This window comes from Carica papaya, chromosome 9, assembly GCF_054855325.1.
Source record: "Carica papaya isolate Zhongbai chromosome 9, ASM5485532v1, whole genome shotgun sequence".
In the NCBI taxonomy this organism is placed as follows: Eukaryota; Viridiplantae; Streptophyta; class Magnoliopsida; order Brassicales; family Caricaceae; genus Carica; species Carica papaya.
In genome coordinates this window covers 9,018,110-9,031,358 of record NC_142317.1, presented here as the reverse complement: position 1 = coordinate 9,031,358, position 13,249 = coordinate 9,018,110, and the positions used below count along the sequence as shown (strand labels likewise).

Below are 13,249 nucleotides of genomic sequence, written 5' to 3'. Positions count from 1 at the left end.
GTTGATGTGTAAGGCAATTTATGTTATTAGAATAGAAATTGTCATAGATCATTCTTGATGATTATTAGGTTTGTCGCATAAGAGATATATTAACCGAGTTTTGGAGAGATTCAATATGCAGTTATGTTCAGCTAATGTTGCACCCATTTTTAAAGGTAACAAATTAAGTAAACGTTAGTGCCCAAGAAATTACTTAGAAAGGGAACGGATAAAGAACATTCTTTATGCATCTACTATGAGAAGTTTGATATATGCTTAAACCTGTACTAAACTAGATATCAGCTATGTTGTTGGTATATTAGGAAGATATCAAAGTGATCTAGGAATTGAACACTGGAAAGCTATAAAGAAGGTTATGAGGTATCTTCAAGGGACAAAAAATTATATGTTCACATATAAAATATCAGAACAATTAGAGGTGGTTGGATGCTTGGACTCCGATTATGGTGGTTGTGCTGATAGCTTAAAGTCTACTTCAGGTTTTATCTTTATGTTAGTAAATGGGGCAAGTTCGAGGAAGAGTGTAAAGTAGTATAATGGAGGCTGAGTTTATAGCATGTTTTGAAGCCTCAACTTATGCTTTGTGATTGCAAAATTTCATTTCAGGGCTTGGTGTTGTTAACTTTATTGCCAAGCCGCTGAAAATATTTTGTGATAATATTGCAGTTATTTTCTTATCTAAGAATGACAAATATTCTAATGGATCCAAACACATAAACTTAAAGTATTTAGTTATTAGAGAAAGAGTGTATAAACAAGAAGTGTCGATTGAAAATATTAATACCACACTTATGATTGTTGATCCATTGACTAAAAGACTACCTCCAAATATATATGCAGAACATATTGTAAGGTTAGGTCTTTTGAATAATCCATAATATGATAATAGATATTTCAGTGGTTGAATAGTTGACATTTTGCGTATTAAAATTTGTTTGTATTATTTTTTATTTTTAATCATGGGTGTACAATTTAGTTTTTAATCAATAGAAAATTTCTTGATAAGACAAATTATAGATATTATTTTGGCATTATAGACTGAATTTATAACAGTTATTAGTGTGTGGTGTATAGAAGGGAATGTAACATTGAAGTCATGTGACTGTTATGATTCACATTTATAATATAAGTTATTTCAGTATTATGGTATAATAATTTTGAGCTTATTCGTTGATTTTATTGTAATCACGTATCAAATTTATTTTACTAATAAATATATTTTAGTATAAAATGTATATATATATATATATTATAGTTTTTATAATCAGTTTTATGGGTCAAGTTGGAGATTGTTAATTTTAGTAATTAGGTGTATGACTTACTGATCTAGTGTTTTATTTTTTCATCAACTTATAACGGTTGAATCCAACTTAAAAGACATTCAAGATAATAGATAATCATTATAAAAAAAATATATATCTTAATAGAGTATGTAACTTTAAAATAAATTATAAAATTATTGTATTTTATGGGTATTAAACTACAATAATAGAAACGGTTATCAACACATTCAATATCTTGAATGTGTTTTGGCTTATCATTTTATCTATAAAAGGAGCACAAATTCTCTTTTCAAGTTATCTTCCATCAATTAAAGTTACAAAATTTTGTGCATAATAGTTTGATAGAGAGAAGTAAGTCATAGAATTAAGAATTTTTTCAATTAGTCTTTCAATCACATTATGACTGTATTATCTCAAAATAGTATGCATGGTTCACTAATCAAATATTCATGACAAAACCTCATAGTTATGCATGGTTCACTAATCAAATAAACTCTAACAATCCCACTTAAAAGATAAATCATTAATCTGCCAAAACCATCCACACTATTTGAGATCATTGCGAGTTTAAACCAAAACTAAATTGAATTCGGGTCAGAGCAGATTTTTTGAAACTGTCCAACTAGAGTGGTGTAGGTTCAAATTTAACATGGAAAAACCTGCCTGAAAACAACTCAACTTTGTTTGTTAATTAAAAAAATAATATATATCTAAATAAAATTAAAAATTCTAACACTCGTTGGACTTTCAAATTTTCACTCTTCCTCCCTTATCCCTTGATGGCTCGATACAACACTATAGCAGCCACCACAGTCGACATGTGAGACCCTCAAGCCTCCTTCGTCTTCTTCATTCCTTCTTCATTGGCATCTTCTTCCTTCATCTCATCATCTGCATATTCTTCCTTTCATCTCATTATCAGCTTCTTCTTCACCTTCGTAATTGCTGCTTCACACTTGGCACTTTAGCCATCCAGCGTCACATATCACTCCTTCACAGTATCTCCATAGTTTTGCGGCTTGCCGGATGAAATAAACCTACTTGAGCCTGTAATTTTTTCACGATTAAAAAAATAAATCTACTTAAGGTGATGGGGCCGATTTCACCTTAAACCCGCACAGTACAAAATGATCCAATTTTTTTCAAAATTTACTTCAAAGTTCAAGGCAATTTTTGGGATAATACATTATTTGTACAACATTTAACTAATTTTATATGATAATATTCGGAGACTATAATCTTTTACTATTAATAAATTTAGTTCTTGTCATGTATTTTAACTAATTAGAAATTTCAATAAACTAGTTTCTGTAGCACTTAAAAATATAAAAATATTTTCACGATAAAGTCTTTAAATTTACAAAAAAAAAATGACTCATAGGACAAATTCTCAAAATAATTAAATTATACAAAGAAGATAATTTAATAATTATATTTCTTAAAGAGAAACCTAATGAATTATAAAATATATATGTATATATATATTGCATGGCAATATTTTGAGTTCTCAAATATATATATATATATATAATAGTAGAATTTGAAACTCACCAACAACAATATATGTATGTATTACTCAAAACTACAAATATAACTAATGAGTACAAGTTATTTACCTCAGTAGCAATTCTAATCTTATTAAAAGAAATACTCCAATCAAGCTAAATTATTACCTAAAATCAATAATTTTTTAATCATCAAAACAAATCTAAATTTATACCAATTAATGTTATGCATCCAATCTTACTATTCTGAACTCTCTAGAAGGTGGTCAACTTAATCTTAATGGGTGTGTCAAAATCTTCTCAAAAATAAAATTTTTAAATTTAATTGAAACAAATGGAAAAATTAGGTTTTAATGCAAAACATATATCATAGTATACACATCTCTAAAAAATATTAAAATCAAAGTTCTAAAGCACTAAAAAATAGAGCAGACTCTCCAGAACAATAGAATTATAAAATTCACAATTTTAAAAATATATTATTTCAAAAAAAAATTATAAAAATATAGAATACAATTTTTTAATATATATACAAATTTTAGCTCCAAATATATTTAAAAGATCGGAAATGAATCACACTATCTGCAACTTAAAGGCGATATCTATTTAAAAGATCAGGGATGAATTACATTATTTGTGACTTATAAGTGAGTTTTATATAGGAATCTGAAAAAAAAAATCGAATTAGAATGATTGAACCCTTAATTTAATATTGTGATATCTTTAAATCTCCAAGGAACTAGAATGTGATCTTTGCACCATTAGAGAAGTTGTTCGAAGGACTATCATATCTACTCAAGAATCACTTCAAAAGATAGCTAAAAAAAATTTTAGCAGCCCAAAAATCATACCAGAAATCTGCGACCTGTTATCTTTAAATTTGATTTTCTTTCAATGTACATATTAGAGTTTACTACAATTTTGACACGGTTGAAAAGCTCACACTGAGAGCTTCCCAACAATACATAATTCATTATATAAATTTGCTAAAACAATCAAGTTACTGTAAAAATGTAACATCCTGACCTAAGTAAGCAGCCCAGCCCATCTGTTTCAAAACGATGCTGCTTTAAAAGCTGGGCCCAGAAACTCAAATAAAACGACGCCGTTTTGATGAAAAAAAGAAAAAATCAACGTTGAGGATTTCCTCTTCTTATTTAACGGTTTGGATTTAATGAGGACAACTATAAATAGGATTAAGGTTTCAAAAGAAGAGAAAAAAGAAAAACCCTAGCCACCATTTGACTAAGAAAGAAGAAATGAGAGGGAGGTTGTCGGCAGCATGAGAGTGAGACAGAGAAAGGAGGTGACCAGATTTTCGAAGAGGAAGAAAGGATATAATCAGACAGCGCGTATATCAAACGACCATGGCTAGATAAAGAAGAGTCGTCGAACCAATCGTGAATTTCACCGTCAAGAGTAAGACTAGTTTATTACTCTAAATCCCTAGTTTTGAAATAATGTAGGGATTTGGATTCTTTGACTGAGTAGATGATATGATATTGTGTGGAGATTAGCTATTTTGAGAATGTTTTAAAATGATAATATTAAAAAAAAAAAAAAAGATCTGAACTGTATTATGTATATGACGATGTGGAGAGAGAAGCTTGAAATCTGGTGAAACAAGGAACGCTTCAGAGTTACTGTATGTCCCCAAGCATAAGCAAGAAGAAGATGATTTGCTTGGGGCGGGTAGCGGGTCGGGTTGGCAACCTATTAGGCCCATATACGCAAGCTTAGGTAGTTTTGAGTGCGGGCAAGCCCAATAAGCGCCTGGGTTCAACTTGGTAAAGAAAAGGGAGAACCAAAAAAAAAAAGGAATGAATAAACAGAATAATAATAATTATGATAAGAGGCTGGGTTAGGTTTTATTGCCCAAGACCAAATTGTGATGGGGCTAGATATGAATTCAGATTTTATTGGGTCTAAGAAATAAAACAAAACAGAAAAGAAAGAAGGGGAAGAGAAGGAATTAAGAATTGGTATCTGAATACAAGTGTTATCAAACAAATTTCCTACTTATTAGATAAATGAATAATAATGAACTGGTCGAACATTAATTATGGTATTGGACTAACAGCCCAGAGGAAATGGTAAATGAAATTAATGAAAGAAGTTTAGTTAAAGCTATAAATAGGTTTATAAATAATCATTACTGGAAATAAAATATGACGGGATTATGGAAATATTTATGTGGTGGAATAAAGGGTATGATTGTTAGAATTAGATAATTGTAGACCTATGAATTATGAATAGTTTGATAAAATTGTAATTGTAAGTGGATATTTAAAGATTATGAGCATTTTAGTTGGATAAAATAGTAGAAGATTATGGGAATAGTCCGATAATTGTGAATGAGTGAGAGCGTAAGAATAAGATGCCTGTGTTTGAACATTTATTTAAGTCTAGATATGAGAATATAAATCTTTGGGTGTGTCTAGAGATTAAAATAATTTAGGCATTGATGAATTTGATGATTTATAAGTTAATATATTTAACCTTTCGAAAGCAAAGAAATAGAATTTTACATGAAAAAAAAAATTAAATGAAGGTAGTTAAATTTAAAGGTTAATGGGAGATACATATGATCGACAATTAAGATTTCTTATTAGTAAGATATGTGTAATTATGTGATCAAGAATCGGGAAGGAATGATTATGAACTTTATCTCATAAACTGTTTGTTTGCATCGTAATTGTGATTGTAACTATGATTTGTGTTCCTTGCAGATGATGTGAATCGTAATTATGATTGTAACTATGACTTGTATTCTTTGGGGATGATGTGAATAGTAACTTGACTATAACTATAACTTGTGTTCTTTGGGGACAATGTGAATAGTAACTATAACAACGACCATGATTGTAATTATGACATATGAGTGTAACTATGATTAGGACCATGTTGATAGTGTTAGTATTATTTTTCTTTCGTGATTGTGACTAAGTGTTATCATATGAAATGATACGATTTATACATGTGTGCTGGTTGTGTATGGTGAAATGATAGGAATTTATTGTTATGTGAATATGTACTTAAGGAGTGGTATTCAGTACGTGAATAAGAGTTTAAAGAATGGTATTTTATGTATGAATACGTGTAATTAATATGAATACGATATTGCGTTCATGAGATTATGAATAAACCAAAAGTAATTTATAGGAATATAGCTGTAATATTCACCTAAAACAAAAAATATATATAAATAAATAAAATTTAGAGTTTGGATGTAAATGAAAGGAATTTTTAAAAATTATGATTTTTAATTAATTTTAGAAACTTAAATGAAAGTGGGTAAGAAAAAGGGGGGTAAAAACATAAATAAGGAGATTTAGAAATTGGCAAAAGAAATCAGGAAAATGGATGGCCCAGATCGGACTGTTGGAGGAGATTGGATGGAGGAGATTTCAAAGAAAATTGACAGCCCAAATTGAACCTCGCAAAATCCAACAGCCAAGAAGATTGGTATTTAAGGAACCAATTAGGGTTTCCTTCTTCATTTTGAAGGATAGTCGAAAAAGAGAGGGAAAAGAGAGAGGAGTCGATCGAGGAGAGAGGAGGAAGAAAATTGTGGCGTGGGGAAAACCGAGAAGGAGAGAAGAGAGAGGAAAAGAAGAGAGAGGCCGGAAGGGAAAAAGAAAAGAGAGAAAAGGGAAGAAAAAGAGGGTGGCCGAGCGAGAAGAAGAGAAGTCGAGAACGGTGGAGGCGGTGAGTGGAGTTGAAGCCGAAAGGAAGCAGAAGGGAAGGAAAACGACCGAGACGTCGTGTGAAGACAGAGACCGACGCGAGCAAAGGTAAGTTTCGTCCTTTTTTTCGTCTTCTCTTACTATTCCATTAAATTTTTTTATTTCCTTTATTAATCGGTTTGTAGGTTTGAAAAATCACATTCGAGTTTCAACCAAGCTAGGGAGCCGCGGGGTAGCCGAAAGGAGACAACTAGGAGCCGAGCTGAGGCTGAATCACTCGCATCGAAAGTAAAATCGTTATGTTTTCGTGTTTTGATGGTGGTTGGGCAGGGGTGAGGCAGGGTTGGTGTCGGGCTAGTCGCGCGAGCTCAGCTGGGCCACCCACCCGCGCAAGAACCGATGAGGTTTCCTCGAGAATGGGGAAAGTCGACCCATTCAGGAAACCGAAGGGTCCCAAGCATGGGAACCTGGTCCACCATTTTGGGTTTCGATTCGTTGTTCGGAAAGTTGAAAAGCCTTCCTCGACAAACGGGAATCCGGTTGCTGTTCGGGAAACTGAAAATTTTTTCTCGAAAAATGAAAATCTAATTCGCTGAACGGGGAGCTGAAAAGTTTTTCGGGTACGGATCCTGTTAATTTTAGGTATTCCGTTGGGTGGTCATTGGAACCTATAATTTGATTAAATTAATTTTTATTATTTCGAAATATTTTAATTAATTATATTGTGTGTACATAAAAAGTTGGACATTCAGGCGAATCCAAAAAGACGCGTAGGAGAGTAAATATTTTTAAATTTCAACTAGGTTAAATTTTAAAATGTGCATTCATTTTATAAAAATTATGAATTTTGAAATTGAACATACATTTGCCCTATTTCGATGGAAAAGGAGAATTCAAATTATGATCAATAAACCTAAGCAATTGGAACCTTATGAGGTGACGAAACTAAAAAACAGATTCAATGGACTATGAGTTATTTGGACTAATAAATTATGAAATTGAAAAGAAAAATTTTTAATTAGGGAAAAAAATTGAAAAAGAAAAAGAAAAAAATAAAAATGTAAAAATAGAAAGAAAAAGAAGAAATTAAGGTTAACAAATGATCATTTGAGAGTGTGTGTATGTGAATGAAGTTTAGCGGGCATGGTGAACCTGCGCATGGATAGAGTCTGAAACCTAATTCAGATGTGGATAGACATTCGTGTGAGTGTGGACCACTTAGCAAATGTATTTGTTGTGGCTATTGTGTAATTTGTATGTGTTCTATCAATGCGATAGAAGGATCCATTTTGCATTTCATCGATGATGACATAAAAGACATCGTGCGTTAAAAAATTGTTTCGTATAATATATCTAAAATTTACTGTAGAAATGTTAAAAAAATTTTGTGAATCTCATGAATTGTAACTTTATGCAAGGGATGTATAGTTAGGTCTCAAAATTTAACATATTATTGTGCTATTTAGATTTTATAAGTGTGGTAATATTTATTTTTTATATGAAAAAACGGGCCGTTACTAAAAATAATTAAAAATTTTTTATAAGAATTATGCAAAATAATTACCCAAACTCCCTCATTTTCTATCAATATATAAAAAAAAAAAAGATTAATTGACATTAGCTTTGACTTTAGATTTGTATGGGTAACTTTCTCTTCCTCTTTATTTGCTTTTGTTACTATCCTCTTCCAAAAAATTATGTAAGAAAATAAATTTAGGGTTTACGAATTTGATATTTTTAGTAATTTATTAAAGTATAATATTTAAAAAAATTCTAACACCGTAACATTTAATTAATTAATTAATTATTTATTTATTTATTTATTATTATATATATTTATATATACTATATATTACTTTTTCTTTGTTGCCGGGAATTTTTAATTCACATAAATGTCTGACAAACATTTATCTTTTCTTTCATCTTAAATTTCAAGTCTTCGAACTAAAGAATTTTAACATTTAATTAAGCAAGCAAAATAGCTTAGAAACTTAATTATACAAAAATTTAATATTTATATATTCTTCTATAATCAAATGAATTATGTAGGTGGGATCCAATCCATTACTTGTCTGGCACTAGCTAGCAGCTGCAGTACAAAACTTACAAAAAAAATACTCGTATGGAACCCAAATGGACCATTCTTTTGGGCCGGTCGAGATCCATTAGAAAGCGCAGGCCCTATTAGTTATACTTTTTGGACATGGGCCTCATGAAAATGTGCCTCATGAACATGGGCGCCCACCCATTAGTTATACTTTTTTTGTTTTTGTTTTTTTTTTTTTTTAAAAAAAAAAAAACCCCACCTTTTGAATATTTCTTTAGAAAATAAATTATTTATTGATTAAAAATACAACATCTCCATCAATGTAAGGTTAATTTTTCTATGACTATTTATTAAATAGTTTTAGAAATAATTATTGAGTAGGATGAATTTAAACTAAATCATACACCATGATATAATAAATTAATAGAATTGAAGATAACATAAATTGAATACTCTTTTAAATTACTGATTAGGTAAGTCAAATCAAATGAAGGGTGTAGATTGATGGTTCTAATAGACCCCAAAAAACATGACGAAATGATTAAATAATGATATAATTATCATATGGCGCCTATATGACATTAACTAAAACCATATATTATAAATTAATTAATAAATGATTATAAGAATGTCAAATGTTGAAGAATTTAGTAATGATATTTCCAATGAGAAAATTGCTCGATAAAAACTAACAAGCACTATAATACATTAGCATAAAGAAAGACGCCTCCTAATCATATAATTAATTAATTCCTTGACTTCCTAGGCTGCTCTTTCGTCTTCAACATAACACTCTTTTTATGTTGTCTTCTTCAAAATCTCCCAAATAAATTTGTTACCTTTCTATTTCTTCTTCTTATTTCTCCTTTATCAGCATGTTTGATTGATTACTTGATTCATTTACTTACTCCAACAACACTTAACTCTTGTTCGTCTTTTATACTTTTTCACCTTAATTTGCAAAAAAAATGATTCGAAGATATTGTTTATGCTTCCTTCCGGCAGAAAAACCAGAAAACAGGTAAAAAATTTTTTTTTTTTTTTTTACTAATTTAATCTGTTTCTTGACTAACATTTATAATCTGATTCTTCCTACTAATTATTTTCTTCTAATCTGTGTGTGTGTGTGTGTGCTAATATCTTTCTATTTTGGATTGAAGCTTGAGCGAGAATAGAGATTATCCATGGGAACTATACTCTCTCAAGGAGCTTCTTCATGCAACAAACAATTTTCACAATGATAACAAGATTGGTGAAGGCGGGTTTGGAAGTGTTTATTGGGGTCAAACAAGTAAAGGCATCCAGGCAATTATGTTTTTTTTTTTTTTTTTTTTTTCGGTTTTCCATTAATTACCAACCAATTTTAACATATAGTAGATGAAAATAAAAAAATTCATGTACTTTTTATCTATATACGATTAGATTTTTTAATTGCATGATAACCCCCTAATGTTAATATATAGGTAGCTGTAAAACGATTGAAGGCAATGAGTGCAAAAGCAGAAATGGAATTTGCAGTAGAAGTAGAGATACTTGGAAGGGTGAGGCACAAGAACTTACTGGGTTTAAGGGGATTTTATGCCGGTGGAGATGAAAGGTTAATTGTATATGACTACATGCCTAATCAAAGCTTGATTACCCATCTCCATGGCCACCTAGCTGCAGATTGTTTACTTGATTGGCCTCGAAGGATAAGTATTGCCATTGGATCAGCAGAGGGACTAGCGTAAGCAATCTTAAGAATTTGATTTATTACAAATTAAGTATTAATTTCAATATTATCTAAATTTCATTTTGTTTATTGAGATATTAGTTTACAAATTTTTTACTTTATTATTTTTTTACTATATTAAAAGCTCATAAGAGAGCGAATTATAATAAATTTTACTCTTTTGATGTAATTTTCTTTTGTGTTTTATTATTCTTAAGGTACTTGCACCATGAGGCTAATCCTCATATAATTCATAGGGACATCAAGGCTAGTAATGTGCTTCTTGATGCAGAATTTCAAGCAAAGGTTGCTGACTTTGGTTTTGCAAAGTTGATTCCAGAAGGCGTTTCACATGTAACCACTCGAGTGAAAGGAACTCTTGGATACTTAGCACCTGAATATGCCATGTGGGGAAAAGTTTCAGAGAGTTGTGATGTCTATAGCTTTGGAATCTTATTATTAGAGATAATCAGTGCAAGAAAACCATTAGAAAAGTTGCCTGGTGGAGTAAAACGTGATATAGTGCAATGGGTTACACCATATATTCAAAAAGACGCATTTGATCATATAGCAGATCCTAAGTTAAAAGGTAAATTTGATCCAGATCAATTAAAATTAACAATTATGATCGCGATGAAATGTACGAATGGCAATCCTGAAAATCGACCTAGCATGATAGAGGTTGCGGAATGGCTGAAGAGTAGTAATAGTCTCAGTATGAAGATAACAAAAGAGGTGGTCAATGTTGAAGAAAAAATCACTGAACAAGATGTTAAAGATTATTATGATGAATCTGACATAGATTTTGAAGTATTTGAAACAAATCATTTTAAAGTGAGAAGATCCAAGAAGGATGATATATAAAAATAAATAATAAAAAAATTAGTATTACATGAATTCAATCTTGTCTTAGCTAACTTGATCTTCCTTTTTACTAGTTTAATTAGTTTAGGAATATATGTTAGTCCCTTTGTAAAAAAATTAAATTTTATTTTTTTTAAAGATGTTTCTTTTATAATCATGTTAATTAAAAAAAAGTAATTAAATTAATAATTCAAAATAAAGATGACTTGGTCAAGCAAGTTATTTCATCATCTACATTTAAAAAAGAAATTGAAAAGTTTCCTTTTGATTATTTGGTTTATTTTTTTATTAATTTGTATTTTTGTAGTTTGCTTGGAGATTTCATCACCGTTACTGTCAATAGCTTTCATGAGGGAATATATGCATATATATTCTCCAACAACTACAATAGGAATTCATAGTATTAAAAAGAAATCCCTAGCTAGCTTTGTAATACCATGACTATTTCTGTCTCTATATATATATATACACATATATATGTATGGGCAACAACCATGCTAATTATATCATCACCAATTAGAGGAGTTCAAATACTGTATACAAGTATTTTTTATATTTTATTTCAAATTTAATAAATAAAAGAATTCCTCACTTCCAATTTTCTTCTGACTCCATAACATTCTTCATTTTTTGGTTTCTTCCCCCAATTAAACGGATAATATTAATTACCCAAAACGAAACGGCGTCGAATTAGATAGTGTTATTTCTTTTTAAAGACCAGGACTATGGACCTTATTTTAGAGCCTGCATATGTCTTCAACTTGGGCCATGATGTTTTAAGGCTAGTTTTGTCGTTCCTGTAAAATAGTGGGTAGAGGAAAATAAGATAGTTGGATAATGTATTGTAAATTAAACATTCTATTCTATAATTAAGGAAAAAAACTAGTATGATACAAGATCTTCTAATATTTTGTACTATGGTTGTCCGCACTCGATTTATAATATTTAATTCAATATAATTGAATACTTAGTTTATTATTACAATAATAAAATTATAATAATTAAATTGAAAAAAGTGTCATCGAATTTAATATATTTTTATACGAAAAGAACATTACATAGCAATTAGATTACTTAGTTAGAATAGTCACAACGGTTTAAAAAATCGACGTAATCTTTTTTAGCCAAAAAACACAAAATATTCTAATTTTTTATTCATGATAATTATTTTTTTATAATAATAACATTTATGATAAAATTTATAACAGTTAGAGTAGTGATTGCGAAGAAACGATGATAATAGCTATAATGGTAGTTAAAAGAGACGAGGATAATGAAAATGGTGATGGCCAAGGGCCAAATCAATAACGTGAATAATAACAATAATTGTTATAATGGATGAGATAATAATGATGATGATCATGATAATGAGGTAGTTGAGTAAGTAATGATAATAAACAATAGCCATAGTGGTGCATGGTAATAACATTGATGTTAATGACATAAAAGGAAAAATAATAGCAATGGTAATATAAGATGTCCGAAAGTACTAACAATATTGATAACAAAAGACAAAAATTGATGGGAACAAAAAATTGATCTCCCATTACTAATAGAATCTCTTTATATATATATAAAGAAGGAAACTATATAAAGAGACTAGTTAAGAAGTAAGAATAATTAGGAAATATACAAATTAAGTAAATGATTACAGGAACCTATTAAAGAATAAAATCTGCCAAAATTATAAAATTAACATCACCACAATTATAGCTAATTATGTCGACATCTCCCCTCAAATTGATGTTAGGTGTCATCAAGCATCAATTTGGAAACTAAATAATGATGACGAGCACATGTCATGGATTTGGTGAGCAAATCAGCAACTTGATTTTGAGAAGGTACATGATGAAGTTGTAGAATTTGTTCTTGTACAAGTTCACGAATGTAATGACAATCCACCTTAATATTTTTTGTATGTTCATGGTGAACATGATTAGTGGCTATAAGAATAGCACTAATATTATCAACATAGCGAGATGTAAGCTTATTATAAGAAACACCAAAATCCAAAAGAAGCCGATAAAGTCAAAAAATTTCTGAATCAACTGATGACATGAAGCAATATTTGCTTCAGTTGAAGACTTAGCAACATGATCTTTTTTTTTGCATTTCCATACAATAGGTGTTGAACTGAAAAAGACACACCAACC

At 30.0% G+C, this 13,249-nt stretch overlaps 1 protein-coding gene and 1 long non-coding RNA gene across 4 annotated transcripts; both read left to right on the top strand.

Annotated features, from left to right (window-relative positions):
• The first annotated feature begins 3,788 nt into the window (after positions 1-3,788).
• On the top strand, positions 3,789-7,191 carry LOC110823020 (uncharacterized). 2 transcript variants are annotated; one of them, XR_015816410.1, is made up of 3 exons: positions 3,993-4,207; positions 5,518-6,582; positions 6,660-7,191. It is a non-coding gene; the product is annotated as an uncharacterized LOC110823020 (long non-coding RNA). The 2 variants fall into 2 exon arrangements; XR_015816409.1 differs by having other exon boundaries at positions 3,789-6,582.
• A 2,059-nt stretch (positions 7,192-9,250) lies between these two features.
• LOC110822952 (PTI1-like tyrosine-protein kinase At3g15890) lies at positions 9,251-11,150 on the top strand. 2 transcript variants are annotated; one of them, XM_022053175.2, is made up of 4 exons: positions 9,251-9,542; positions 9,682-9,826; positions 9,985-10,247; positions 10,451-11,142. In XM_022053175.2, the coding sequence occupies exons 1-4, from the start codon at positions 9,490-9,492 to the stop codon at positions 11,094-11,096; spliced, it is 1,107 nt and encodes a 368-aa protein (XP_021908867.1). In that variant the 5' UTR covers positions 9,251-9,489; the 3' UTR covers positions 11,097-11,142. The 2 variants fall into 2 exon arrangements, with proteins under 2 accessions (XP_021908867.1, XP_088067288.1); XM_088211162.1 differs by lacking the exon at positions 9,251-9,542 and having other exon boundaries at positions 9,680-9,812; positions 10,451-11,150.
• The last annotated feature ends 2,099 nt before the right edge of the window (positions 11,151-13,249 follow it).

Coding starts and splice junctions, on each gene's coding strand:
- LOC110822952 (XM_022053175.2), top strand. CDS start 9,490: ATGATTCGAAGATATTGTTTATGCTTCCTTCCGGCAGAAAAACCAGAA. Junction 9,827..9,984: donor AAACAAGTAAAGGCATCCAG/GCAATTATGTTT, acceptor GTTAATATATAG/GTAGCTGTAAAACGATTGAA. Junction 10,248..10,450: donor GGATCAGCAGAGGGACTAGC/GTAAGCAATCTT, acceptor ATTATTCTTAAG/GTACTTGCACCATGAGGCTA.